Raw genomic sequence first — 26,501 nt, 5'->3', positions numbered from 1 at the left:
GGAGAGAGGGTAGGGAGAGAGAGAGAGGGCCGGCGACCGGAGGTTGTAGCCGGCGGTCGGTTAGCGCCAGGGACCGGAGGTCGGAGCCGGCGGCCGGATCGGGTCGGCGCCGAAGGTCAGCGACGGCGCCGGGGACCGGGGGCCGGTGCGCTAGAGATGGAGAGAGGGTAAGGAGAGAGGAGAGAGAGAGAGAGCCGTTCGTGCATCTTTCCAGACTATTTCACATAAATGAGTTGCGTAGCATCATGCTTCTTTCAGTGACTCCTCAGATCTGATTTGCATAATTCCGGGTGTCTTTCTGGTGACTCCTCAAATCCAATTTATGTAGTTTCACTTTTCGTCATTGCTGAAAGAAAACCAACACGACCAAGAGCTCCAGTGTCTCCCCGCTACCAGACCCTAATCAGTGCTGCTGTGAATCGACCTCCCACACGCTGCCCAGAAGATCGTCACTTTCGGCGAGATCTGACCATGCCGAAGCGTGAGCCTGTTTCGATCAGTTTTTTGGCGACTTTCTTGTTCAAGATAGACTCGTCTCTTGATTGTGAGACGACTCATATTTTATACTAACTTGACAGATCGACTTTCGGGCGATGTTTACTGCTTATACCTCTCCCTTTTCCTATTCTTTCTCCTTTTTGCCTGCCAATTTCCATACGGAAATCAGTATGCCAACTGCAAATCTTGATGCAACTGATCAAGAAATGACTTATTTGCTGAGATTGATCCATCTGGGAGGTTTGGACGGTACAAGGAGCTGCTTGGCCACGGTGCAGTGAAGATGGTGTATAGGGCATTTGATCTTGAGGAAGGCAGAGAAGTAGCCTGGAATCAGATTAGATTGAACAGATTCAGAGGTAGTCCTTACATCATTAATAAGATTGATTCTAAAATCGAATTGCTGAAGAACTTGAAGAATGACAATATAATTGCCATATACCATCTCTAGAAAAATATGACCGTAACATTCTGAATTTCATAACTGAGGCATGTACCTCTGGTAATTTGAGGGAATACATGAAGAAGCATTGTCGTGTTTCAATCACAGCCTTGAAGAAGTGGTCAAAACAGATATTACAGGGCTTAGATTTTCTCCATACTCACGATCCTTGTGTTATTCATAGAGACCTCAATCGCAGTAACATCTTTATTAATGGGAATGTTGGAAAGGTGAAGATCGATGATCTTGGTTTGGCAACAATTGTGGGGAAGAGCCATGCAGCACATTCTCTAGTAGGGACACCAGAGTACAGAGGTTGCTCAAACGTCTCGAGCAGTCCTTACCAGTTTTCTTGCAGATATCTTCACCAAATCCCTCATTGGTCCTCGTATAAATTACATCTATAACAAGATCAGTACATTAGAGGGGAAGCGTTTGAATAGGAATAGGAACATGAATAGTATACGGAATCCTACTTGAAAAAGAATTGGAACATAGTGTCTACAGATAGGGTCCCAGTGTAATAATGTAGACAAATCCAATTTAGCACCTAAACATAGAGAGATCACCCTCAAGAAGAATAATTTCCACTAGCAAGCAATCTCACCAACATTTTTAGCAACCAATGCCATTGCCCAAACTATCACACAGTTCCATTCATCAAAATCAATATCCTATTTCAAGTTTCAGAATTAGAAGGCTAGAAGGAAATGGTTTCAAGGGCAGAGTAAAGAAGGGTGGTCTACCTTTCTATGGAGGGTAGACCACGACATACTAGAAGAAAAACTGAAATTGCTCTAAGTCAAACTGATGGAATGGAGTTCTCTGGACTTGTGATCATGTTAACTGGACTTATCTACTAAATACTCTTAAGACATGCAATTCTGGACAGATGGATTAAATGACTGAATTCTGCATAAGAAGTTAGGTTCTCTGTTCTGATGACTGGAGAACCTGTGGGCTTTTTTGCATCTGAAAAGGGGTTGAGGCATGGTGACCCTCTATCCCCTTTTCTTTACATTCTGGCCATGGAGGGTTTTGACAGCATGAATGAGGATTGCAATTCAAAAGAGATGGATTACAGGCTTCCAGTTACGAAATAGAATGGGGAAGAGAAGGAGATATGGCATTTACTATATGCAGATGATACCATCATCTTCTGTGAACCTATAGTTGATCAGAACAGGCATACAAGACTAATTCTGGTTCTGTTTGAAGCAGTCTCAGTTTTAAGAATAAACTGCGAAAAGAGTAGTCTATTCCAAATCAAGGAGGTTCCTCAGATTCAAGAGTTGGCTAACATATGCGGGGTGCTGAACAGAAAATCGCCCTACAACATATCTGGGGATACCTTTGGGTTATAAACATAAGACATTTTAGATTTGAGATGGGATTTTGAGAGACGGAGAAAACTAGCTAAACGGAAGGCTCATTAATTGTCTTTAGGTGGGAGACTGATTTTGATAAACTGTGTTAGGCTCTCCCCTCCTATGTAATGTCTTTATTTCCAATCCCAACAAAAGTGGGGAAGAAGCTTGACAGCCTAAGGAGAAAGTTTCTATGCAAGGAAAAAAGAAGGAAAGGGGTACTGTGTAGTCAACTGGAAATCAGTGTTGTTTAGTAAGAAAGATGGGGGAATTAGGAATCGGAAATCTAAATCTGCAGAATGAAAATTTGTTGAAGAAATGGCTATGGCGGTGTTCAGGCAAGCGTGAAGTGGAAAAAACGACAAGGACCCGCTTGACGCTTTAAGCGAAGCGTTCGCTTCAATGAAGTGAAAGAAAAAAGACCAATATAAATAGAGACAATACATATAAGCAAAAGTTCAAATTAAAAACTAAAAAGTTCTAATCAGAAAATCCAATTTTCATTATTTTTTAATAATTGTAGTAATATATAATCACGGTTAAGAAATAAAATCAACAATATAATCACTGATTCACTGCTACAAAACAGAACACACACAGCAGAAAAAAGAAGCTGCATCGCTTGAAATAAGAAGTCGCAACTTTTTTTTCCTTAAAATCGACCTTTTAAAACTTACAGAACAAAAAGCGTCGCTTCCTTCGCTTCAGCCTTCGAAGCGACTGCTTCTCTTCACTTCCATGGCTTCAAGTCATCAAAGTGTAACTACCTCACATCTCTTCGATTCACCACTTTAAGCAGTGAAGCACCTTCTTTCCTGAATACTGGGCTATGGAGGTACACGCTATGGAGGTACACTGTTGAGGATAGGGCTTTATGTAAGGAAGTCATAAAGGCATAATATGGTGAGCTTCGCCCCTGGTTCACAGAAAATGTCACTGATGCTTATGGGATGCGGAGTTTGGAGAACCATCAGGAACATTTGATCATCACTGGAAACCAACACCTGTGAAATGGTGCAAGAAAAAAATTCTGGAAAAACGTTAAGGAGGTTTATCCTGACCTGTTCCTTATTTGTGAAAACCCTGAGGGGACAGTACATGAATGTTTTGAGTACCCAAGGGTGGGACATCTTCTTTAGGAGATTATTAAATGATTGGGAGATAGAAAGAGTGGCTCTGCTACTTGGGAAAGATTGTGGTCATCGGATTTTTTAAGTCAATAGTGCATGAGGTCACAGGAGATACCGGGGGGTGGGGGGAAACAGTGTCATTGGAATTATTTTTGGAAAAGCAATATTCCTTACAAAGTAAAATGTTTTACCTGATTGGTTATCAGGAAGGCTAGCTTAACTCAAGAAGTGTTACAAAGGAAAGGAAGGCAACTGGTATCTAGATGTACTTTATGTAATGAGATAGGGGAAACAAACATCTTTTTGTGCATTGCAAGTTCACCACTCAACTATAGAATCACTTCCTCAACATCACTGGCACACGCCGGATAACGCCTGAACACACGGCAGATCACCTGAGCTGCTGGATCAGGAAGAGGGGGGGAACAGATGGTGGAACCTAGTTCCATCATGTATATGGTGGGGTCAATATGGAGGAAGAGGAATGCTAGAAATTTTTGAAGATAGGTTCAATTCCATTCTTAAAGTTAAAAGGAGTTCTCGTATATTTATTATTTCGTTGTAAACAATTATGTAAAGAAGATACTAATCAAATTATAGAATCTTACTGGAAGTTTGTCATTTTTGGACTTCGGAGATGGCCAGCATACCCTTAATGCGAAGAATAAAACTAGTTATAGATGATTTTACTAATAATCACCTTTTTGATCGCCGTAAAACTAGTTTAAGCTACTTAGTGACTGCAATAAGATAATAGATTAGGAGAAACTAGGACAAAACGAATGACAGAGGACGCTGGAACGAAGCAAAAACTAAAAATAATGTAAGAAAATAAAGGTAGAATTTGACCGGAAATTCCAGGTAGAAGGGTAGAAGGTACACTGGAAGAAGTCATTGCAAGTTAGGAAAGAACGTCTCCCAAGGGAGAAAAAAACCACATCAGCTCATTGCAATATGTGCATATGCTATCACTAGAATTCCAGTATGCATTTTGCACTTGATATCGCATTGTTCGAAAGCACGTGCAGAAAGGTTATGTGGTATAGTCTATTTTACTTATTTCAATATTATGAACAAACAGCACATCCATCTCTACTGAATGAAAGTAAGGATAGGTGCTCTGTTCTAACACCACACGAGACGAACAGAGAGTGAGTACACGCTTTGCTCAGTTCTCTACTTTGTAAACTTAAAACAGTTCAAAAGTTGGAATGGGACAAAATAAAGTAAGCAAACAAAGAAGGATTATAAATTCTCATCCCATTATGCTACATATCTTTCAAAGCTAACCTTAAAAAACATGTGTTCTCTGTAGACCATGGCACTTTCTTTTCTCCCTTCCTCACCAGATAATAATTTAAAAAATAACAGAAACTTATTAACCTTCATGTCTAACAAAATATATACTCCTAGTCTCTAGCTGATAAGTCGGGCAAGAACAAAAAATCCCTTACGAATGAAATAAAGAACGGATGTCTACAAGATTCACCTATATAGTATATAAAAAGTGATCAACCACTTGGAGCTATATGAACGGATAATTTTTTCTTGGCTACCTATTAAAATATGTAACAGAAGTTTTCTCCTTAAGGAAAAGCCATTTTCAAGTCATTTTACTGAAGCTCATCCTTACTTTTTGTAGATTGTCCTAAGGTAAACAATTATGTAAAGAAGATACTGATCAGATTATAGATCTTACTGGAAGTTTGTCATTTTTGAACTTTGGAGGTGGCCAGCATACCCTTAATGCTGAAGAATAAAACTAGTTATAAATAACTTTACTAAAAATCACCTTTTTGATCGCCATAAAACTAGTTTAAGCTACTTAGTGACTGCAATAAGATAATTGATTAGGAGAAACTAGAACAAAACGAATGACAGAGGACAATGGAATGAAGAAAAAACTAAAAATAATGTAAGAAAATAAAGGTAGAATTTGACCGGAAATTCCAGGTAGAAGGGTAGAAGGTACACGGGAAGAAGTCATCGCAAGTTAGAAAAGAAGTCTTCCAAGGGAGATAAAAACCACATCAGCTCATTCCAATATGGGCATATGCTATCACTAGAATTTCAGTATGCATTTTGCACTTGATATTGCATTGTTCAAAAGCACATACAGAAAGGCTATGTGGTATAGACGATTTTACTTATTTCAATATTATGAACAAACAGCACATCCATCCCTACTGAACAAAAGTAAGGATAGGTGCTCTATTCTAACACCACAGGAGATGAGCAGAGAGTGAGTACACACTTTGCTCGGTTATCTACTTTGTAAACTTAAAACAGTTCAAAAGTTGGAATGGGGTAAAATAAAGTAAGAAAACAAAGAAGGATTATAAATTCTCATCCCATTATGCTACATATCTTTCAAAGCTAACCTTAAAAAACATGTGTGCTCTGTAGACCATGACACTTTCTCTTCTCCCTTTCTCGCCAGATAATAATTTTAAAAAGAACAGAAACCTATCAACCTTCATGTCTAACAAAATATATACTCCTAGTCTCTAACTGATAAGTCGAGCAAGAACAAAAAATCCCATACAAATGAAATAAAGAACGGATGTCTACAAGATTCACCTACACACTATATAAAAAGTGATCAACCATTTGGAGATATATGGACGGATAATTTTTTCTTGGCTATCTATTAAAATATGGAACAGAAGTTTTCTCCTCAAGGAAAAGCCATTTTCAAGTCATTTTACTGAAGCTCATCCTTACTTTTTGTAGATTGTCCTAAGAGCATCACTGTTCGCAAGAGGCCCCGTTGAACATAATTTGGGCATGTGAAACTTTAGAACAGAATAGTCATGAGCATGCTGCTAGAATATGAGTAAGCCTAATAGCATAAAAAATTCTACTTGGAAAAGGATTGTAATGTTCCTATTTGGAAAAGGATTAGAATGTAGTGTCTATAACTATGGTCTCAATGTAATAATGTAGAAATAACAATTCAATAATATAATTCTCTTATATTTCTCACACATGCAATACCATCTTTTGAAATATACAGCATTTTCTCAACAAAAACTCCTATCCCAACCCCCTGGAACAAAAAGATGCACATAAGAACACAAAAGAAAAGAAGAAGAAACCTCATGAAATAAAAGGGACAAGACGCACTGGAAGAGTAGGAGTCACCAAAGAGAACAGAGTTCCTTGCTGAAATACTGGAGTGACACGAGTAAACACAATTATTTGCCACCCATATGCAGTATCTAATTAAGTTCCTAAAAATGTTATAGCTTTTTTTATTTTAAAAAAAAAAAAAAAAAAAAACAGGAAAGTTAATCTTACCTCAAGAAATATGTCCGGGCAATCTGCTAAATGTTGCGCCAAGTTCAGAGCCATGGGGGTAGTAGGTGATTCTCCAGCTGTTATGTGTTCGAAATAAAAAGTAGCCAAGTTGTCTACAGCAGATGCGCACTAGAACAAAACAATTAGAGTAAATTTGTTGAGAAAAAATTATATAATAATCACAGTAGCAAGACTGTTTAAATGTGACCACCTCATCTAAAAGTTTAAGCTATCAAAAGGAGAACACTTTTTACCACTTAATTATATTATGTCTCTATCACATGTGTACATAATTCTTTATCATGTTTGACATGTGAAAGTAATTCTTTTATTTTCCCTTGTCCATTAAGGAAAAATTTTTGAAAGTTCCATACTTTATGTTAGAAGAATGATGCTTTCTAAGGAGGCATTATGGTGGTTATGCAGAAGGTTGAAGGAAACATCAGATATCACAGGGCAGAGTTTCAAGTGCTGGAGAGGCAGAGACATTTCGACCAACATTTATTGATCTCTCAAGTTCAACAAATATGGGAGATTTATCTCTGCCTTCACAGTTAATGGCAGGCGGCAGCTTCTTCATCTCCAGATGAAAAAGGCCTCCTCCAAAGATGTCTAGATGGAAGCTTCCCTTAGTGAGATGAGATCCCCACAGGCAATGTGTTAGGAGATGGGCCCAACAAACCTGGAAGAGTATCTTTAACATTCAGGTTTTCGACATGAATGGAACACATTTCATGTTAATTTCAATCGAAGAAGGATTCGGAGCATATTCTGCTGGGTGATTGGAGAAAACTACGTAGCCATTTGAGGCTAAATTGGTGGACTCCTACAACAGGGGCTTAGCCAGCCCAAACCAGATTCAACTGGTTTTGGATTCGCATCCTAAGTCCACCCCTTCAGCTTTGGACTGCGAAGCAATGAAGAGATTGGAGACTTGTGCGGCAGGTGGCTAGAAACTGAGGAAGAAACATCTCTCAGGAATCATCTGTGTTGGGGTAGACGTACGGTTAAAGGGTTAGCAAAAGAGATCCAATCTTCAGTCGAAATTGCTGACAGCAAACTAATTTATACACTTCTTGCGGGAAATCAAGGGTTCAAGCCTTGCAAACAGCCTCTTGAAGAAATGCAAGGTAAGGCCGCATACAATAGACCCTTGTGGTTGGGCCCTTCCCCGGACCAAGCGCATAGAGGGAGCTTTAGTGCACCAGGCTGCCATTTTTTCTCCTTCCGGTAAGATGCGAAGCTCTGACGAGGTACTGAAGATCGGAAGTAGGTCAACCTGATGTTCGAGGTGGCAGTCCTAGGCTTGGGGGAGATAGCGACAACTATGGCACTGATTCTGGAGAGAAAGGGACTTGTCACTGTGAGTGGCAAAGGAGAGATGGGAAAAACACATACGTCTTTAGTTAAATGTAGCAGAAAACATGGGAGCTCCGCGATGGGAATGGTGGCCCGTAGCAGAGACATCAACTCCTCAGTCCCATATCTGGCTCTAGGGGTGGCAAAACTAGCCCAAACCCATTTAAGCCGCCCAACCCGCCCAAGTCTTAATGGGTTTGGCCTAGACTTATTTTGAAGATGGGCTGATTTGGGCTAACCCAAGTTAGCCTATAACAAATATGTGAAGAAATATAAAAGAAAAATATTATTGAATTATTGTAACTACATTATTACATTGAGGCCCTATTTATAGACAATACATTCCAATCCTTTTCCTAATAGGACACTACATTACAATCCTTTTCCACATAGGATTTTATATATTATTCCTATTCCTACTCATATTCTAACACTCCCCCCAAGCTGGTGCATAGAAGACATATGTACCAAGCTTCTTATAGATGTAACTAATATGAAAATCGGTAAGGGACTTGGTGTCTCGAGCCGGGGATCTATCGGAAACAGTCTTTCTACTTCTTTAGAGGTAGAGGTATGGACTGCATACATCTTACCCTCCCCAGACCTCACTATGTGGGAATATACTTGGTTTGTTATTGGTGGTGGTGAGGGACTTGGTGAAGATATCTACAAGAAAACTGATAAGGACTGCTTTGGATGTCTGGAAGACCTCAATTGAAACGGAACAAACTAAAAAAAATGATTCGAAAAGTAGTAAATATTGTCGTAAAGTCGATGTGTCGCTGGAAAATTGCCGAAAACTGTTATAAAATATACAAGTCATCTCGAAATCAAGAGACGAGTAGACCTTGAACATGAAAGTCACCGGAAACTTAGCCGAAACATGCTCACACGCCGGATTATTAGATTTGATGGCTGAAAAGTGACCACAATCTGAGGAGAAAAAAAGTATATGGGTAGGGTCGGAATGATGACACGACCCTACTGAAAAAGAAAAATATGTGTAGGGTCGGAATGATGGCATGAGAGAAGTAGAAATTATATGAGTAGGGTCGGAATGACGGCATGATCCTACTAGAAAAGAGAAATTATATGGGTAGGGTCGGAATGATGCCACGACCCTACTGAAAAAGATTTAGGAGTGACCGGAAAGACGTACGGAACTATGTAAATTAAATCTGAGGAGTCACCAAAAAAATGCTATGCAACTCAGATATGAGACAGTAGTCTGGAAAGATGCACGGTGCTACCCAAATCAGATATGAGAAAATAGTCACCGAAAAGAAGTACGGTGCTAAGAAAAATAAATATGAAAAAGTAGTCACCGGACAGATGCATGGTGCTATGCAAAGATATGAGAAAATAATCACTAGAAAGATACACAGTGAGTCAGTGACCCAACTTTTGCTAACATAATCATTGGCCAGAGGGGCGGCATATATGGATTATAGCCGCCCGCCGGCAGCGAAAGCTCTTTGATTCCTTTCCAAGATCGTGGAACCTCTAATACCGTGTGAAGAAATATAAGAGAAATATTATTGAATTGTTGTAATTATATTATTACATTAAGGCTTTCTTTATAGAAAATACATTTCAATCCTTTTCCTAATAGAACACTACATTACAATCCTTTTCCAAGTAGGATTTTATATGTTATTCCTATTCGTACTCATATTCTAACAAAATCATCAGCCCAAATAAACCCATGATGATACCCAACTTTGACCCATGAAAATGCTCAATCTTAGTCCCTAAAATTTACCATGATTTTTTTTTAATTCTTATTTAGTCACTTCAACTATTAATTTTAGTTGTATTTTTTTTCCTTGAAAAAACTGTCTGAATAAGTAAATTTATAACTCCATTATTTTTAACCAAATAATTTTTTCTAGTTAAGATAATGAATTTGCGATATCTTTTTTTTCATCTTTAACAACAATAACGATGTGTTCCAACTGTGTTTTTTCTTATGTGTGTGTGTTTTTTAGAACCAAATTTGATTAAGGAATTAAAATATATTCTTACTCCAATCTAAAGTAGAGTTCGATGATAATTTAGAAAGAAATTCCCATGACAAGATTTTTGAGCATTAACCAAAACAACCCCTTAAGAACAAATTCAAACAACTGATACATTCCTATAATTTTGTGATTTGTGAAAAGGCGAAAATATAAAAACAAGAATATAAAAAGTAAAGTTACAAAATGTTGTTCCAACATAACTGCTTTTAGAATGGTATTTTTTTTTTTTTAACTGATGGATGAAGTTGAGCTGGTTGGGCTAAACCCATTGTTTAACCCATCTTCACCCAACCCATCTTAGTCCATTTATATTTGGGCCGGATTGGGCAATGACCCATTTATTGCTTCTGCCTATTTTCACCTGCCCAAATTCAGCCCAAACCGCCCATTTGCCACCTCTATCTAGCTCTTTTAAAAGAACATGGACCATTGCATTTAAATGACCCCTTGGGCCTTTAAATCATTCTTCGGGTCTCTCCCTTCTTACTAATCACAAAATGGAACCCAGGGGGTATATAATGGCGGAACCTTTCACTGATTCTATTAACGCTTTTTGGGGGTAAAATGTCTCAAATTCAGATACTTATACCAAGAAGGAACTAGAGGAAATCATGAGAATGGCTACAGAACCCGCGGAAAGGAGAGGAAACTTAGGCAACCACATGCAAAGCTCTCCCAATACAGACAATGAAAAGGAATCCACAAACGATATTCTTAAAACAAGGGAAGATGCAGAGAACTCCAACAGACAAATAGAATTATACAGAAATCCAACTCCTCTACAAGTTAGAGACTATCCCATTAAGGACATAGACACATACGCCACTCTTTAGGTTCACTGTAATGCCATCAAACCCAATCAAAAATTTGGGGCTTCTTTTGAAGGGTGTGAACAGACAACTTGTGACTTATTCATGAAAGATTTATCAAAAAGGGGGTATGTTTTCATAAAAAGTTTATAGCAACAAAGGGGTAGTTTCTAAGGAGGTCAAGAATTTGGTGTTTGACATAAAGTTCACAGATGGTGTACCTAGAAGTAAAGGGAGGATCACATTTCTAATAAGCCAATGAAGGTCAAAATATTCTCTTGGAATGTGAAGGGGTTAAACGGTGACAAAAAAGAAGATTGGTTAGGAATTTAATTCAGCAATGGGGTGTTGATATAAATGTCATTGTAGAAACCAAATTGCGGGGATCAAATTCGAACTTGATTCAACAACTATGGCGTAACGAAGGAATGGGGAAAATACATATGGAAGTTATAGGTAGGAGCGGAAGGATAATGGTGATGTGGGACAAAGGAATTGGAAGTCGAATTAGTAGGAAGTAGTGACTTAAGTTGCTCGGACTCGGGTGCGGGTGTCGGATCCGAGTGTCGGATCCTTCATGATCGAATTTTTGAGATTTGGGGATATGGATATGGATACGGATACGGGTGCGGGTGCGGGGACTCGGCAAAAAAAATAAAAAGTTTATACACAGTTCAAAATTGACAAGTATTTTAAAACTAATAAAAAATGAGAATATTAATATGTTCAATATATACTTACGCTAAATTTAGTTTCATTAAAAAAATGTGTGCTTTCAAAGCATATACATTAATCTTTAATTTATAATTAAATAATTATAATATTTATCCTTATTTTATAAACTCTAATTAATATACAATGCTTATTTCATTTAATCAAAATAAAGATAAATTATTTATTCTTAATAATAAATAATCAAAGATGCAGCTATTTAATATGGAAAGCTTATCTCATTTAAATAAAAAAATTATAATTTTTATTCTTAATAACAAATAATGAACGTGGCAACTATTAAAGGAGTGCAGGTCAATTAGAAAACAAATAGTGTTAGGTGACTGTACAGTCGTCTTCTTCATCTTTTCCTCTGCTTCGTCTTTCCTCCATCTTCGTCCCCAACTATATGTTTTGCATATCTTTTTTTTTTCAATACAATACAGTATCACGATGCTCACAATCTAGCTGTCCACTACGGCACTGACAATTCTCGGCTTCAAAAACCTATAACATCGTGAACAATACCTGCAACAGCCACTCGAACAACAAGATTTACCAAGAAAAAAGCTTCAAAAGAGGCAGAAGGACTGGCATAAATTACTATGTAGGAGCAGAATTGAAGGAATTTTGTTTCTGAGCTATTCAAATCTTTACCTTGAGATATCAATTTTTTTAATTTTTCTCCGAATTGTTGGTCCACACACCCAATCTCGTTTGACCGGATCCGACACAGATCCCACACCCTTACCCGTGTCAGTGTCGATTCGACACTGGTGCGGCACCGAAATTGCCGAGTCCGAGCAATGTAGGTAGTGACCAAATGATAACCTACAAATTTGAAGGAATCATTCGTGAGTGTCATGTATGCTAACTGTGACAAAGTGGCAAGAAAGGAGTTGTGGTGGGACTTGTCTACTGCGAGGAGCTTGTGTGAAGAGCCATGGGTTATTTGAGGTGATTGTAACAACACTAGGTATCCAACCGAAAGATCAAATGGTCATAGAATCATGGGGGCTATAGCTCAATTTTCAGAATGGATAAATGATTCTGAACTCTTTGATCCTCCTTTTCAGAGAATCATACACCTGGGGGAGGGAGTTAATCACAGAACTGCTTCCGGCGCATTGAAAATCCAATTCAATTGACACACTTGAGGGTGATACAACCATCACTGAACCTAACTCCATCGAAGAAGCCATCCAAATTTCTACGAGAAGCTGTATATAGAAATTGAGGAATCGAGACCTGCTTTCTATTTACATGGTTACACATGTATTGACATTGAGAAACAAGAATAGCTTCAGAGGCAATTTGAAGCGGAGGAATTATTGGTCATATTAGACTAGACTGTGTGCCAATAGCAAGGCACCTGGCCCTGGTGGGTTTTCTATAAGCTTCTATCAATCCTTTTGGGACTTGATTAAGGTGGATATCATGAAAACCATACTACACTTTCAATCCCATCATGTGTTTGAAAAGAGTGTTAGAATCTTATGAATATTCTAGGAAAAATTACCTAAAAGAACAACTTAAGTTACAAAACTACTAAAAATCCAACCACTTTAAAAATATTACAAATATCCCAACATTTATTACTTTTACTAAAAGTTGAGATACATATTAAAGCCCCCTCTTCCTACGCCCTTACTTTACCAAATTAAGAACTGTTTCCTCCTCATTCTACGCCATTATTTCAGCAGCGGTTTCAATCCCAATTCTTCCTCTAATTCAAACTTTTGAATTCAGGTAAAGTTTCCTCCAAAAATCATATTCAATTTCTTCTAATCTTTTCTGACAATTTTTTTCAAAAAGCAATAATTTGGCACTTTTTTACATAGTGATTTTTCGATGATATTGTTGAACAAAGTCTTTGATTATCATTTTTTTCACTCTATATTGTTTGAATTAACATAATGAATAGAGATTTGGGACCATCTTCTAGTCTTGAAATCTCTCAATTAGACATTATCAAACAACATGAAGGAGTTGTAAACTTTGTTCCTGGTAGTTTTGACTATGAATCTGATGGTTTTAATGAAAATAGATCCAAGCATAGAAACGATCCACATACTATGAAGAAATTGCGGGAAAAGCATGCCAAGAAAGATAAGAAAAAAGTTAACGTTTCTAAGAAAAGAGGATCTAACAGTTATGGAGGTAAAGCTCCCGCTAAAAGAAGAGTTGTTGAAGTTATTTCTAGAGATAAGCTTCGGAAGGTATTTGCATGTTCAAATCTGGGAAATATTAGGCCGAGATACATATTTAGACATGCTTGATACGTTTTTCAATTTCTTGTATATTCGGTTCTTTGTTTATGATTTTATATGTATCTCGTATTTTTTAAGTATTATTGAAATTAACATAACAAAAGATACATGTTATAAGCTTATAGATACATACTATACTATCTTGTATCACTAGTTTACTGTTTATGCATTTATATGTATCTCGTGTTGTTTAACTTTTTATTGAAATAAGCACACCAATAGATACAAGTTATTTCAATCAAGATACATATTGTACTATTTTGTATATATGGTTAACTGAGTATGCATTTAAATGTATCTAGTGTTTTTTTAAGTATTATTGAAATAAGTAAACAAAAGATACATGTTTGTAAGATTAAAGATACATATTGTATTATCTTATATAATTGGTTCTCTGTTTATGCATTTATATGTATCTTTTATTTTTTTGTTTTAATGAAAAAATAATTCAAAAGCTTCTATTATTAAGCTTAAAGATACGTATTGTTTTATCTTGTATCTCTGGTACTATGTTCTTATATTTTTGTGTATCTTGTTCTGTTTTATTGTAGATGTATGTATCTTAAGTTATTTTAGTATTTTGATGCTTTTTTAAGCAATTGAGTTACGTTATAAACGAAATTCCGCCGTATCCTCTAAAATTTGGAAGTTCTTGCAATTTAAAGTTTAAAGATGAGATTAAAGAAGTTGTCGGTCAAGAGGTTATCGACGTATTTGCAAAGACAATTTTTTGATGTTATCTCAACATCCCACTGTCCAATTATATTGGACAAATTATCAAATGTCTTCTTATGCTTAAGATCGAACAAGAAAATAAAGAAGAGCTACGTAACATTCTTAGATTTTCCATCTATGAATTTGCCTTGATAACTGGTTTGAAGTGTTATGGAAATGTTGAAGATTTCAGATAGGATTAGGCATTCCATCTTCAGGTATTGATGCTCAATACCATCGTCTGAGATATGCAACTCTTTTGTGCAAGTATGGATCTGAAAAGGTGGAGAATGGATACTTTAGTGAGAATGACGATCCACCGAGGCCAAGGAGCAGCTTCACACCAAAAAGTAGTTCCACTTTATCACCAATAATAACATATGACTATTGCAGTTTATTATATATTGTTGTTTTGCTATACGTTTTCGTTACACTTTACAAAGACATGGCATGTAACATTTTTTGTTACATTGTATTAGATACATATTTATAAATATATGTATCTAGTTTAATGAAACATATATATCTAAATAAAATAATGATAGTAACCAACACCACATTACATTATGCAACATAATTGTAGATCGTACAATTAAATTTCATACTAAATCATAACATAATTTTGCATCTCCTACCATTTTTTGTTCTTTGCAATACACTTTGTATCTAAATTGAATAACAATTACGAGCAGAACTTATTAGTACATAAGCTTCATACTATTCACAAAATATATTTTACAAAAGATACAACTTTTTTAAGCTTGTATCTATTGTGAATTTCCTAACAATAGACTTGTGCAATATGTAAGCAATTTATCAATGCGCGTTCAGATAAGTCTTTTTATATCATTTAGTTATTTTGAAATAATTATTAAATACACATATTCTTAAGAAATTACATAAGATTTTTAATGTGAACAATTTATATTTTTCAGGAGATACATTCTATAAATTTGTATCTCTTTTCAACTCTTTACTGTAACAGAATTATTCTTTTACAATTTAATAACATTATCATGCCACTAATAATATATACAAATAGAAATTAAGATGACGGATTTATTAACAATAAGTTCTATACACACTTTAATATGATATGTCATGGCAAAATAAAATGTGAAAACATATGTAACTAATTAAACTGTTTAAACTAACGAGCAATTAGATTTATAACTAATTAATTCCGCAACTTCTTCACCAGGATTTTCCAAACACATTACTGCACCAACATTCCCATCAAACAACATCTCACTACCAGACTTATCTACAGTAGTGATGATAAGAGAAAAGCTTCACACTTATCTCATTGCGAATCAACAACAGTGCCGCATTACCATCAACTATGTAACGAGCCTCAATTATTTTCCTACTTTCATCAATTTCCAGTTCTACAGCAATTGTCGAAATCAGTTTATCCTAAGTTACATGTTCACTAACAATGATTCCATCGCTCTTATAGCCGCAGTACTTTATATTGTTAATCCGAACGCCGGAATGACATAATAACACTAAAATATTCATTGCAACTACCTCAAACAAAATCAACAAAACAAAAAAAAAGTCATATGAATTGTTTGCTATGTGGAAACTAATTATGGAAAGGATTTGGTTTATATCGTGAGATATTTTTGCGTTTTTACCATAATTAGTTGGGTTAATTGCTACATTAATGCTAGATTAGTCGTTACATCCCTTAAAACAAGCTAATTAATCTAATTATTACATGTATTTGTAGGATGTATCTACATGTATTTGTAGGATGTATCTAACATAAGTTATATGTATCTGCAACAGCTAAATGTTGGAATTTTCTGAAATTTTAAAAATAGTTGGGATTTCTGGTAAATACCAGTAAACATGTGATTATATATGTAATTTTTACAATATTCTATTGCATATTTACATATAGTAGGTAGCTTGATTTACTCTATTATAATTAGGTATTGATTAAGTATTGATTTATATTGATAAGGTATTGATTAGGCATTGATTTCCTTTCATGTAAACTAGCTATTTAAACCCCATTACAATGAGGGAATAATCAAGCTAAGTTTCTCTTATTTCCGTTCCATTTTACATGGTATCAAAGCCTGGTGCAACCCTACAATAACAACCCAACAAAGTCGTACAACCCAAATAACCCCGGATTAATTGAAGAGTACAGAACTCCGCAAAAATAATATCTTCCTTCAACATGTAATTACTTTCTTTTGTATAGTGAATATAGTTGGAGAGTTGGACATTTTCTTTGTCTAAACTCTGTCTTTCACTACATCATCCTCAAAATAGAAACACAGCGTATTTCTTCTTATCCACTTCTACTATTTTTCATCTCAATTTTTTTGTACATAAAATAATGCAAGACCACCATTTTTTGTAGGTGAGACATTCTTCCTTGTAATGAATAAGACGAAGGTGGGGTAAATAAGAGGTAGATGGATGACTTAATTAAGGTTATGAGGAAAATTCTAGTAATTCACTAATGTGAGTCAAAAGGCATAAAAACCACTAATGTAGTAGGATCCAGAGTGTTACGTGCTACATGCGGATTCACAGTAACTCAGTAACTTTGTTCAAAACCTGTATGTGTATTAAAATATCCTCTAAATATCTAGAAATATTTGAATGTTAAGGCCAGTAACATTGGAAGAGAAATTTCAAACACATTTTTCTTTCCGGATATTTTTCTTGGCTGTCCAAACACTTCTATGTTTGGAGGTGTTGTGATCAAACCAACATCAACACAAGACTCCAACCACCGGCGCGAGTAACATCCAGTCAGTTCTGCCTCCACCAGCCATCCCACGCACCGATCGGAGCTGTCAGATTCTGATAAGCAGATCAGATTTTTTTTTTCCAGTGACTGTCTAGCTTTTCTTTTTTCAGATTCCAATCAACTGTTTGCTTCCAGATTCCAACGGTTGCAGATTTTCAAGATTCGGGTAACATCTACATTATGTCCCTCACTTCACATATATTTTCTAAACCTATGGTTTCCAGCAACTCAACCACTCCATCAACACTGAACCCTTTTATAGGTAGTGTGAACTGTGAGAAATGTAATAAGAAGAATATTATTGAATTGATGTATCTAAATTATTACATTGAGACCCTATTTACAGACACTACATTAGACTCCTTTCAAACTAGAACATTGACATTACAATCCTTTTCCAAGCAGGATTTTATATAATATTCCTATTCCTACTCAAATTCTAACACTCCACCTCAAGCTGGTACATACAAGTTATACGTACCGAACTTGTTACAACTGTAATTAATACAAGTACCGGTGAGGGACTTGGTGAAAATACCTGCAAGCTGATCACTCGATTTCACAAATTTTGTAACAATATCTCTTGAAAGTATTCTCTCACAAAGTGACAATTAATCTCAATGTACTTAGTCCTCTCATGTAATACCGAATTTCATGCGATATGAAGAGCCACTTGGTTGACACACACAAGTTTTATTTCACTGATTTCTCCAAATTTTAACTCTCCTAACTACTGTTTGATCCAAACTAGCTCACAAGTGGCTAGCGTCATTGCTCGATATTCTACTTCGGCGCTAGATCGGGCAACCACACTCTATTTCTTACTGTTCCAACCTACTAAAACACAATATCCGAATGTAGAACGTCTATCACAAGGTGATGCTTCCCAATCAGCTTATGTATATCCAATGATATGTTCATGGCCTCAATCCTCGATGAGTGACATGGAGTTGACTTAATATATCACACAATGGGAACAACTGCATCTCAATGACTATCACAGGAGAATCCATAAGCCTATGTTGCTCGAACTCTTCAAAAATTTCATTGGGTGCATGTCGGATCCTTCAAAAGTCGTGCATTTTAGAGGATCCGACACGGGTGAGGCGACATTTTTGGAGAATCTGATAGGAAATGTCAGGTGTAAGCAACGGAAGCGTGGTGGGCCCATAACCCACAGTTCTCAGGGTCAGAACCTAGTTCTAATACTATGTGAGAAATATAATAAGAAGAATATTATTGAATCATTGTATCTAAATTATACATTGAGACATTAATTATAGACACTAGATTAGACTCCTTTTTAAACTAGGACATTCATATTTCAATCCTTTTCCAAGTAGGATTCTATATAATATTCTAATTCCTACTTCGATTCTAACGCGAACTACTTCTCTTGATCTTCCCTTGATCAGTTATGGTGCAAGGGACAAGGGGTTCGGGACCATTTGGTTAAACAGGCTGAGGATGTTAATGAAAAAGATTGGGCGAACCAAAGAAGATTAATGCTCAATTGTGTAGTCTATTCTGAAAATGTATTGATCCGAAGTTGATGTCGTTATTCCAACCATTCCCAAACCTACTTCTTGGTTTGGGAAAGTCTTGTGCACCATACACAAATGATATCTTCAAAAGCATAATTTGGCTATGTCTACCCCTCTTGGACAATTTCAGGCAGTTATGGAAGAGTTCACTAGTGCTAAAAAACAATTGGAGCAATGTGCAAAGATGTATTTAGTTGTTACACTTATTGGACTTCCATCTGACCTTAACTCGGCATGAAATCAAATTTTCGCTAGCTCCACCATTCCTATCATGGATGGCTTATTCACTCGAATTTTGTGATTTTGTGATTGGTTGCACCACCCATGTCATCTAATCATCCAGTGACACCTACAGAGTCTTCTGTTCTAGAATCGCAGACTAGAAATCGACATTGAAGCCACTCTGGAAACCTCGGCCAAGGTGTGGCTACTGTAACAAATTGGGTTACCTGTGATGTGTGCTACTTTCTCCATGGTAAACCAAAGAATGCTCATGTTGCTCAGACTAAACCCACTAGTAATCCAACCATCAACTTTTCTAAAGTAGAATACAATGACTTTCTTCAATATCAAGCAAGTAAGCAGACATCTCCATCAATAGCTTTTGTTGTTCAGACTAGTAAGGCTTAAGTCATCAATAGGACCCTAAACTTGTTTCGAAATTTCACTTAACCCGCTCAACTCAGACTTGTTCTTATTAGACACTTCAATATTAACAAATAAATACCTATTAAACATTTTTCTGACAACAACAACAAACCCAGTATATTCCCATATAATGGGGTCTGGGGAGGGTAAAATGTACGTAGTCCATACCACTACCTCCGAAGAAGTAGAGAGGTTGTTTCCGATAGCCCCCCGGCTCAGGACAAAAAGATAGTAGACAAAATCGTCAAAAGCATGAAACAAGATGAAAATAACAGAGATACGACACCCACAAAGAATATTGTACACTACCAAACGAAAGGCACCTCGCTCCCCCAATCATAAGACTACTTGCCAAGCTACACCAAAGCACTCCTAACTACTGACTAAGACTCATCCACACACACTAGCCCTCTATCCTAATATTTTTCCTCCATACCTTCCTATCGAGGGTCATGTCCTCGGTAAGCTGTGATTTTTTTGTTATACAGTATCTCTGTATGAGATGAATGGTTGACGAAGGTCGTGAGTTTGATGAGCTTTATTATCTAAATTTTCACAGGTCCACGTCAGTTTTTTCGATCTCTAACTCTCTCCAAATTTAATCCACAGATGATTGGGACCTCTTAGTTTATCGAAACTTTATCAGATGGTACCCAGATTGTCCAAATTGTCTCAGTTAGATTGTAAGCCGTTTTAATTGGGGAAGCATACCCAAGCTACTTTTCCACGTAGTTACAATAATCGTGTAGAGTCACTTTTTCATTTAATTCATTCTGATATTTGGGGTCCTAGTAGAGTTAGTTATATGTTGAGTTTTAAGTATTTTGCCGCCTTCGTTGATGATTACTCAAGCTGTACTTGGATTTTCTTAATGAAAGATCGTTCTGATTTATTTTCCATATTTCACACTTTTAGCGTCAAAATACAAAATCAATTTGGTGTTTCTATTCGCATTTTTTGTAGTGATAATGCACGTGAATATTTATCATCTCAATTTCAATAGTTTATGTTTTCCTATAATATTCTTCATCAGACATTTTTTCCTTACACTACAAAACAAAATGGGGTAGTGGAGATTAAAAAAAAGGCATATTGTTGAGGCTACATGCACCCTTCTTGGCTAGCAAATGTTCCATTGTGTTTTCGAAGAGATGCAGTACTCTTGTTATCACCGTATGTCTTCCCCAAGTCAACCTTATTTTCTCTTCCACTACGTGCCTCTAGGAGCACATGCTTTGTTCATATCCTTACTCGAGGAAACGACAAATTGGCTCCTCGTGTTTTTAATGAGTCTTCCTTAATTATTCAAGGGTACACAAGGGATATCATTGCGTGTCACCTCACCTACAGTGATACCTTATGTCCGCTAATGTTGCTTTCTTTAAAGGTCAACCCTACGTTACATACGTTACATCCTCTCCTGTTGAACAGCTAGGCAGTTATGAGGTTATGCCAGTTTCATCTTTTGGGGATCCCACCCTAGTCTTTCTACATCACCTTCCACACCTTCATCTTCCACCACTATTGACTTATCATCATCGTTCACAAGGTTCGTGTAGCCAAGTGATCAGCTTACAGACATATTCACCAAGTCCCTAACCAGTCCCAGAACGAGTTATTTATAATAGAGTAAATACATAATTACCCCCTTAAGTTGGCCGAGATTTTCAAAAAGACACCTAAACTATACTTTCGACCTATTACCCCATGAATCTTACCTAAACCATTGTAAATGCACCATTGTGACCAAAATTTTAACCCTGCGTGTCTACATGCACCTGAAGCGCGTGAATGGGAACTATCAGGTTCTCAATTCTGGTAAATGGAGAACCTATGCGGTTTTCATGCCGTCGGGTGATCCTCTTTCATCTTTCCTTTACATAATTTTCATGGGAAGTTTCAATTAGCATGATGAAAATTGCAGTCCAAAATAAGTGGTTGAATGGCTTTAGGATTAAGTGCCATGTTGGGTGATTTGCAACCTGCTTTACGTTGATGACACTTGTTATTATCTGTGATCCAGTAGATGAACAAATTTGAGGCTACTTCTGAACTGTGTGTAAAGTGGAGAAAGAGCAATCTAATTCCTATCAAAAAGGTGGCACACATGGAGGGTCTGGCAAGGATTCAAGGATGCAAGATAGACCATCTGCCAACAACTTAGTTGCCTTTGGGTGATAACATAAGGAATTGGAAATATGGGATGGAATTTTGAAGAAAAACAGAGAAGAAACTCTCAAAGTGGGAATCACAATACTTATTACTAGGAGGAAGATTGACTGTAATAAACTCTTTTCTGGAAAACTCTTTTCTGGACTCACTGCCAACTTATGTTATGTCCTTATTCTCTATCCCATTTAAGGTAGCAAAGCAGCTAGACAATTTAAGAAGAAACTTCTTGTGGTTGCGTAACAAAGAAGGCAAGGACTTTCTGGAGAGGCCTAGACTGATCTAGAAGAGCTAATTCAGTTCGGATATCTGGTGAACTGGAAGGCTGCTCAACTAAACAGAGTCTGGTGTTCTTGGAATCAAGAACCTAATAAAAAGGGCAGCCCAGTGCACTAAAGCTCCCGCTATGCGTAGGGTCGGGGAAGGGGCCCACCACTAGGGTGTATTGTACACAGCCTTACCTTGCATTTCTGCCAGAGACTACTTCCAAGGCTTGAACCCGTGACCTTATGGTCACATGGCAGCAACTTTACCAGTTACTCCAAGGCTCCCCTTTGCACCAAGAACCTGATACAGCCAAATGATGAAATAAATGGTAATGGAAATATGTTGATAAGGAGGATCAAGCACTTTGGAAGATCATTTTTATTATGGACAAACCAGTCATTGGTGTACCAATAAAGTGGTCACTACCTATGGTGTTTCAGTATAGAGTTCTATTAGGGCCCTTTGGTCAAATTTTTCAGATCACTTTTGCGACAAGGTTGGCAATAGCAACAAAGTTTCATTTGACAAGAGGGAGTTGGTCATCAGCATCCTCCACTTCCAGCCCTAAAGTTGTGAGTTCGAGTCACAAAGGGAACGAAAAGGTGTGAGCCCCTAGGAAGAGGTTAAAAAAAAATTAACAAAAAAAAAAAAGAAAGAAAGAAAAATCAACAAAGTTTCATTTCGAAGAGTTGCTTTGTATGGACAGGAGACCTTACTGAGTTACTACACGCTATGTTCTCTATATGCAGCAATCCTGAAGCCACCAAGGCTGACATTTGGTCCTCTCAAGATTGGAACATCTGTTTTAGAAGGCACTTGAATGATTGGGAAGTTGACAGGGTGGCAGGCGAAACAAGATCATAGTGGCTTCAAAGGTGCCAACGCAACCCCTGATACTATTATCTGGAAATATGATAATTATGGAAAGTTCCACAGGCTATACAAGAAGGAGAAATTGGAGTAGCCACGAGGCATGATAAGGCCATAGAGGCAGGTTTGAAAAAATTTGACTCCAACCAAAATGAAGTGCTTTACCTGGTTGGTGGACAAGAAAGCATGTCCGACACAAGAGAGTTAACAGAAGGGCGATGCAAATGGCAGCCAGATATTTCATGTGCAATGAAGTAGAAGAGACAAATAGCCATCATCTGTGAACTGTGAAGTCACTTCTCAGCTTTAGCCATCTTCTGTAGTCTCACACAGATAAAATGGGCAATGCCAGAGCATACTATAGATCTTCTAAGCGGTTGGATCAGGAGAGAGGGAAGCAAAAGCCAAAAGAAAGGGGGGAGAATAATCCCATCATGCGAATGGTGCACAGCGTGGAGAGACGGAAAAATGGGAGATGTTTTGAAAATATATTTACTTCCATTCAGAAAATAAAATGGAATTATATCATATCTTTTTATTTTTGGAGTAAAGAGTAACTTGTTAATGAAGCAGTAGACCTTTTAGGATCTTTGTAATTAGTTTTTGGTTCTTGACTCGCAATTTTTGGAGGCTGTCAAGCATTAGGGCAGGCTGGGAAATACAGTATTACCAGTTTTTTTAAAAAAAAAGTATTAATTTTGGCTTTTGGGTGATGGTGAGATTTGAGTTCAAGACCTTTGCATGTTCTGATACCATGTTGAAACATGTGATTCATGTAAAAGCAAAAGTTGTTATCACACTTCTAATTACTTAATTATATTATGTCTCCACACTTGCAAAGATCAACATATTACAAAAGAAATGGCATTCGACATACCAGGGACAATGGTCGAAACAAAGCACAAACCTGTGATTTGATATTAGCATCCAGTACTTTAAGTCCAGACTCAAGAGATCCAGCGATAAATGTAAAGCTATTGGAGTCCAAGTTTAGTATCAACTGGATCTGGTTTTTCATCATGATTTCCAGAAATGTGAAGTAAGCTCCTGAAAGCTGTAGGATAACACAATAGGAAAAATAAGGTAACAATTTTATTAACATCGATTTTTTTCGGGTGGGGGGGGTCTCCCAAAAGAAGAGAACCTACATCAAAATATGGTTCTCAACAAAATAGGTCCAATCCTCTAATACAAATTGGGACCTCGCAAGTACACCAAAAGTAAACTAGAAAAAACACTACTCTTTAACTTTACAAAAATCAAGTTTCTACCCCTTCAAAAACCCTCCTATTCCTCTCTTTCCAAATGACCCACTCGATGCTCTCATGCTTTCCTTCCCTCTTTTAAGAGTCCAACTTTGCAAAGCCTCCTTCAGTGTGCCCAGCATGACCCATTGAGTCCTAAACAAAATTAGGGCCACCCTCAATAACCGACTAGCCACCTTACAATGCAGAAGAAGATGATCTACACTTCCGCCGGTACTTTTACACATGAAGCAGCGTGATTATATTCAGAGTGAAAAAGAATATATACACCTCAGAATTCGTGTAAAAGGTATGCCCCACCGCCGAGGACCCAATCAGGGATGAAACCTCTTTTAAGGATAAACCACTTAAGTAAATTAACTCATTTTGTCACTACTGCTCGTTCAAAGAGAAATGCTTGTTGAAGTTCTAATTTTTATGAAGCAGCAATAGGGCTGATTGAACAGATAAATTTTGCCAGAATAACAATGAAAAGCAGTTTTCAAATAAGTGGTCACTAATTTAAAATATGACACAATTTTATATAAGCTACAGACAAAGAAACACCCCAAAAAAACGAGAAGAAAAGGAAAAGGAAAATGATCAAGTTCTTCTATGAGTCTACTCCCACCATATACAAGACTCAAAAATAGCTCAAATCTCCTTCAAGCAAACAGTATAGGCATACAAATGGCATTTCAAACACATATAAAAGTATCAGTGGCTCCTACCAAATCCATATTTAAAGATGTTAATCCTAATAAGATTAGTATAATCAAGATACTTCAGCATTTTTTATATGCTAGCATCAAAGTCAGAACCAAATGCCTAAACGTAGGAAATCAATAATGCACAAGAAACAACAGGACCACGTCTTCCCACCACAAAATTGACCTCTCAAACATGTCAGTAGTCTGTCTACGTGTTGTAACAGTGTCAATTCTAAGAAATGTTATCTTAGCTGAGTGGATGTATTCACCTCGCCCACAACAAACCATACTAACACCTGCTACGAGTCCATAGAAACTTGGGGCTCAAGCTTGGTGTATATGTGATGCTCCCGTTCTTTGTTCGGAGAGCACTCCCAAATAAGTAGAACGCTACCAACATTTTGTTGGAGCTTCTTGCCAAGTTTAAATGATTGAAAATCACATAAAATATCATTGCTCAACGCATAAAGCAGCAAGAGTTTTCAATTTTTCAAAAATAACACCAGTTTAAACATGCTATTTTGCTAACATCATATAGTAAGAGGAGTTAAATTCTCACTTAATAAGCATCTTAGAAATTAAATAATCAAAGAGCTTTATGAAATCAACCAGCTCTTAATTATTACCTTTCTGTAGGCAAGTATATCTGCCAAAGGAATAGATAGTACCATCCTCATAGCAATGTCAAAAGCATCTACAAGCGCTCTGTCGCCATAAATCTCAAACACCCCAAAGTTGACATAGTTACCAGCAAGTGCTACAGCACAGAGTGAAGTGTAAGCAATAAGATAATGGAAGGATCATCAGTTCAGTTCCTTACATTCTTATTTATTAACATTTTACATTTTAGGGTTATTGTACTGTTCATCAACTAAGTACACAGAGGGAGAGAACACACATAATCTACTGGCAAAAGAGCAACATATATTGTGCACAAGGGAACAAAATGACAAAGAGAAAGGGGAAACAAAGGATAAAGAAAAACAAAGATAAACAAAACCTGATTAAATAGTGTTTCACTCGACTTCTAAGAACAACAAGATCACACAATTCCAGGTTTAAGTCAACTATATAAATATACTAATTTTTCATTCAGAGGAAAGAAACTTAATCAACACAAAAATAATAAGTTACTATGCTTAAGTTCATCACAACTAGAAGGCAAACGAGGGGGGAGGGGGACAAGAGAACCTAAAACACAAGTGGTGAGCTGAGAAACTCTTTCTCCTTGGCATGAAACTAGCAGTCAGGAGAAGGTTAATCTTACATGGAAACAACATACAGGAAGCCTTCAATTTGGCCGGCCAACAATTACATAGGGAATTCTAAGTTATTACCAAAATAGATTAGAAGCTAAAAGAATCCTACCCCTTGAAAGAATAGTCAAGGAAATCCAAATGCCCTTATATTTGAACTGATACATATCCACACGATTAGGCAGTGAGAGAATTATGGATCCATATGTAACAATCAATTTGCTGAGTTCTCGAAAAAGAAGAATGCCATTGGGAGATGAAGTTTCAAAGTTCAGTCGTTGGGACTTGTTCAGCACAAACTCAGCTACGAACTTGAGTAGCGGTGTTGTCACCTATTCCATGCATTGACAGAGATGAAGACATAGTTATCATCTCTAAAGGTAATAGAAGCTAAAG

The 26,501-nt window shown here is 36.9% G+C and overlaps 1 protein-coding gene and 1 pseudogene across 9 annotated transcripts in view; one reads left to right on the top strand and one right to left on the bottom strand.

The window, feature by feature from the left end:
• Window positions 1-26,501, bottom strand: part of LOC107878454 (exportin-7-A) — a 102,388-nt gene that overhangs the window by 16,629 nt on the left and 59,258 nt on the right. For 6 of the 9 annotated variants that reach the window (XM_016725475.2, XM_016725494.2, XM_047403400.1 and 3 more), the window contains exons 23-26: window positions 26,218-26,437; window positions 25,476-25,606; window positions 23,803-23,949; window positions 6,738-6,866 (exon numbers count right to left, since the gene is read on the bottom strand). In XM_016725475.2, the coding sequence (XP_016580961.1) occupies window positions 6,738-6,866; window positions 23,803-23,949; window positions 25,476-25,606; window positions 26,218-26,437 (627 nt within the window). Of the gene's footprint in view, window positions 1-6,563; window positions 6,611-6,734; window positions 6,867-11,987; window positions 12,166-12,294; window positions 12,469-23,802; window positions 23,950-25,475; window positions 25,607-26,217; window positions 26,438-26,501 lie in introns of those variants that run through there. The other 3 variants (XR_001676887.2, XM_047403480.1, XM_016725501.2) reach the window with 3 other exon arrangements.
• LOC124891582 lies at window positions 669-2,043 on the top strand (annotated as a pseudogene).

The sequence above is a fragment of the Capsicum annuum genome, chromosome 1 (assembly GCF_002878395.1).
Source record: "Capsicum annuum cultivar UCD-10X-F1 chromosome 1, UCD10Xv1.1, whole genome shotgun sequence".
Taxonomy (NCBI): domain Eukaryota; kingdom Viridiplantae; phylum Streptophyta; class Magnoliopsida; order Solanales; family Solanaceae; genus Capsicum; species Capsicum annuum.
Note: the sequence above shows the minus strand (reverse complement) of the source record. Positions and strands in the feature narration are given on the sequence as shown.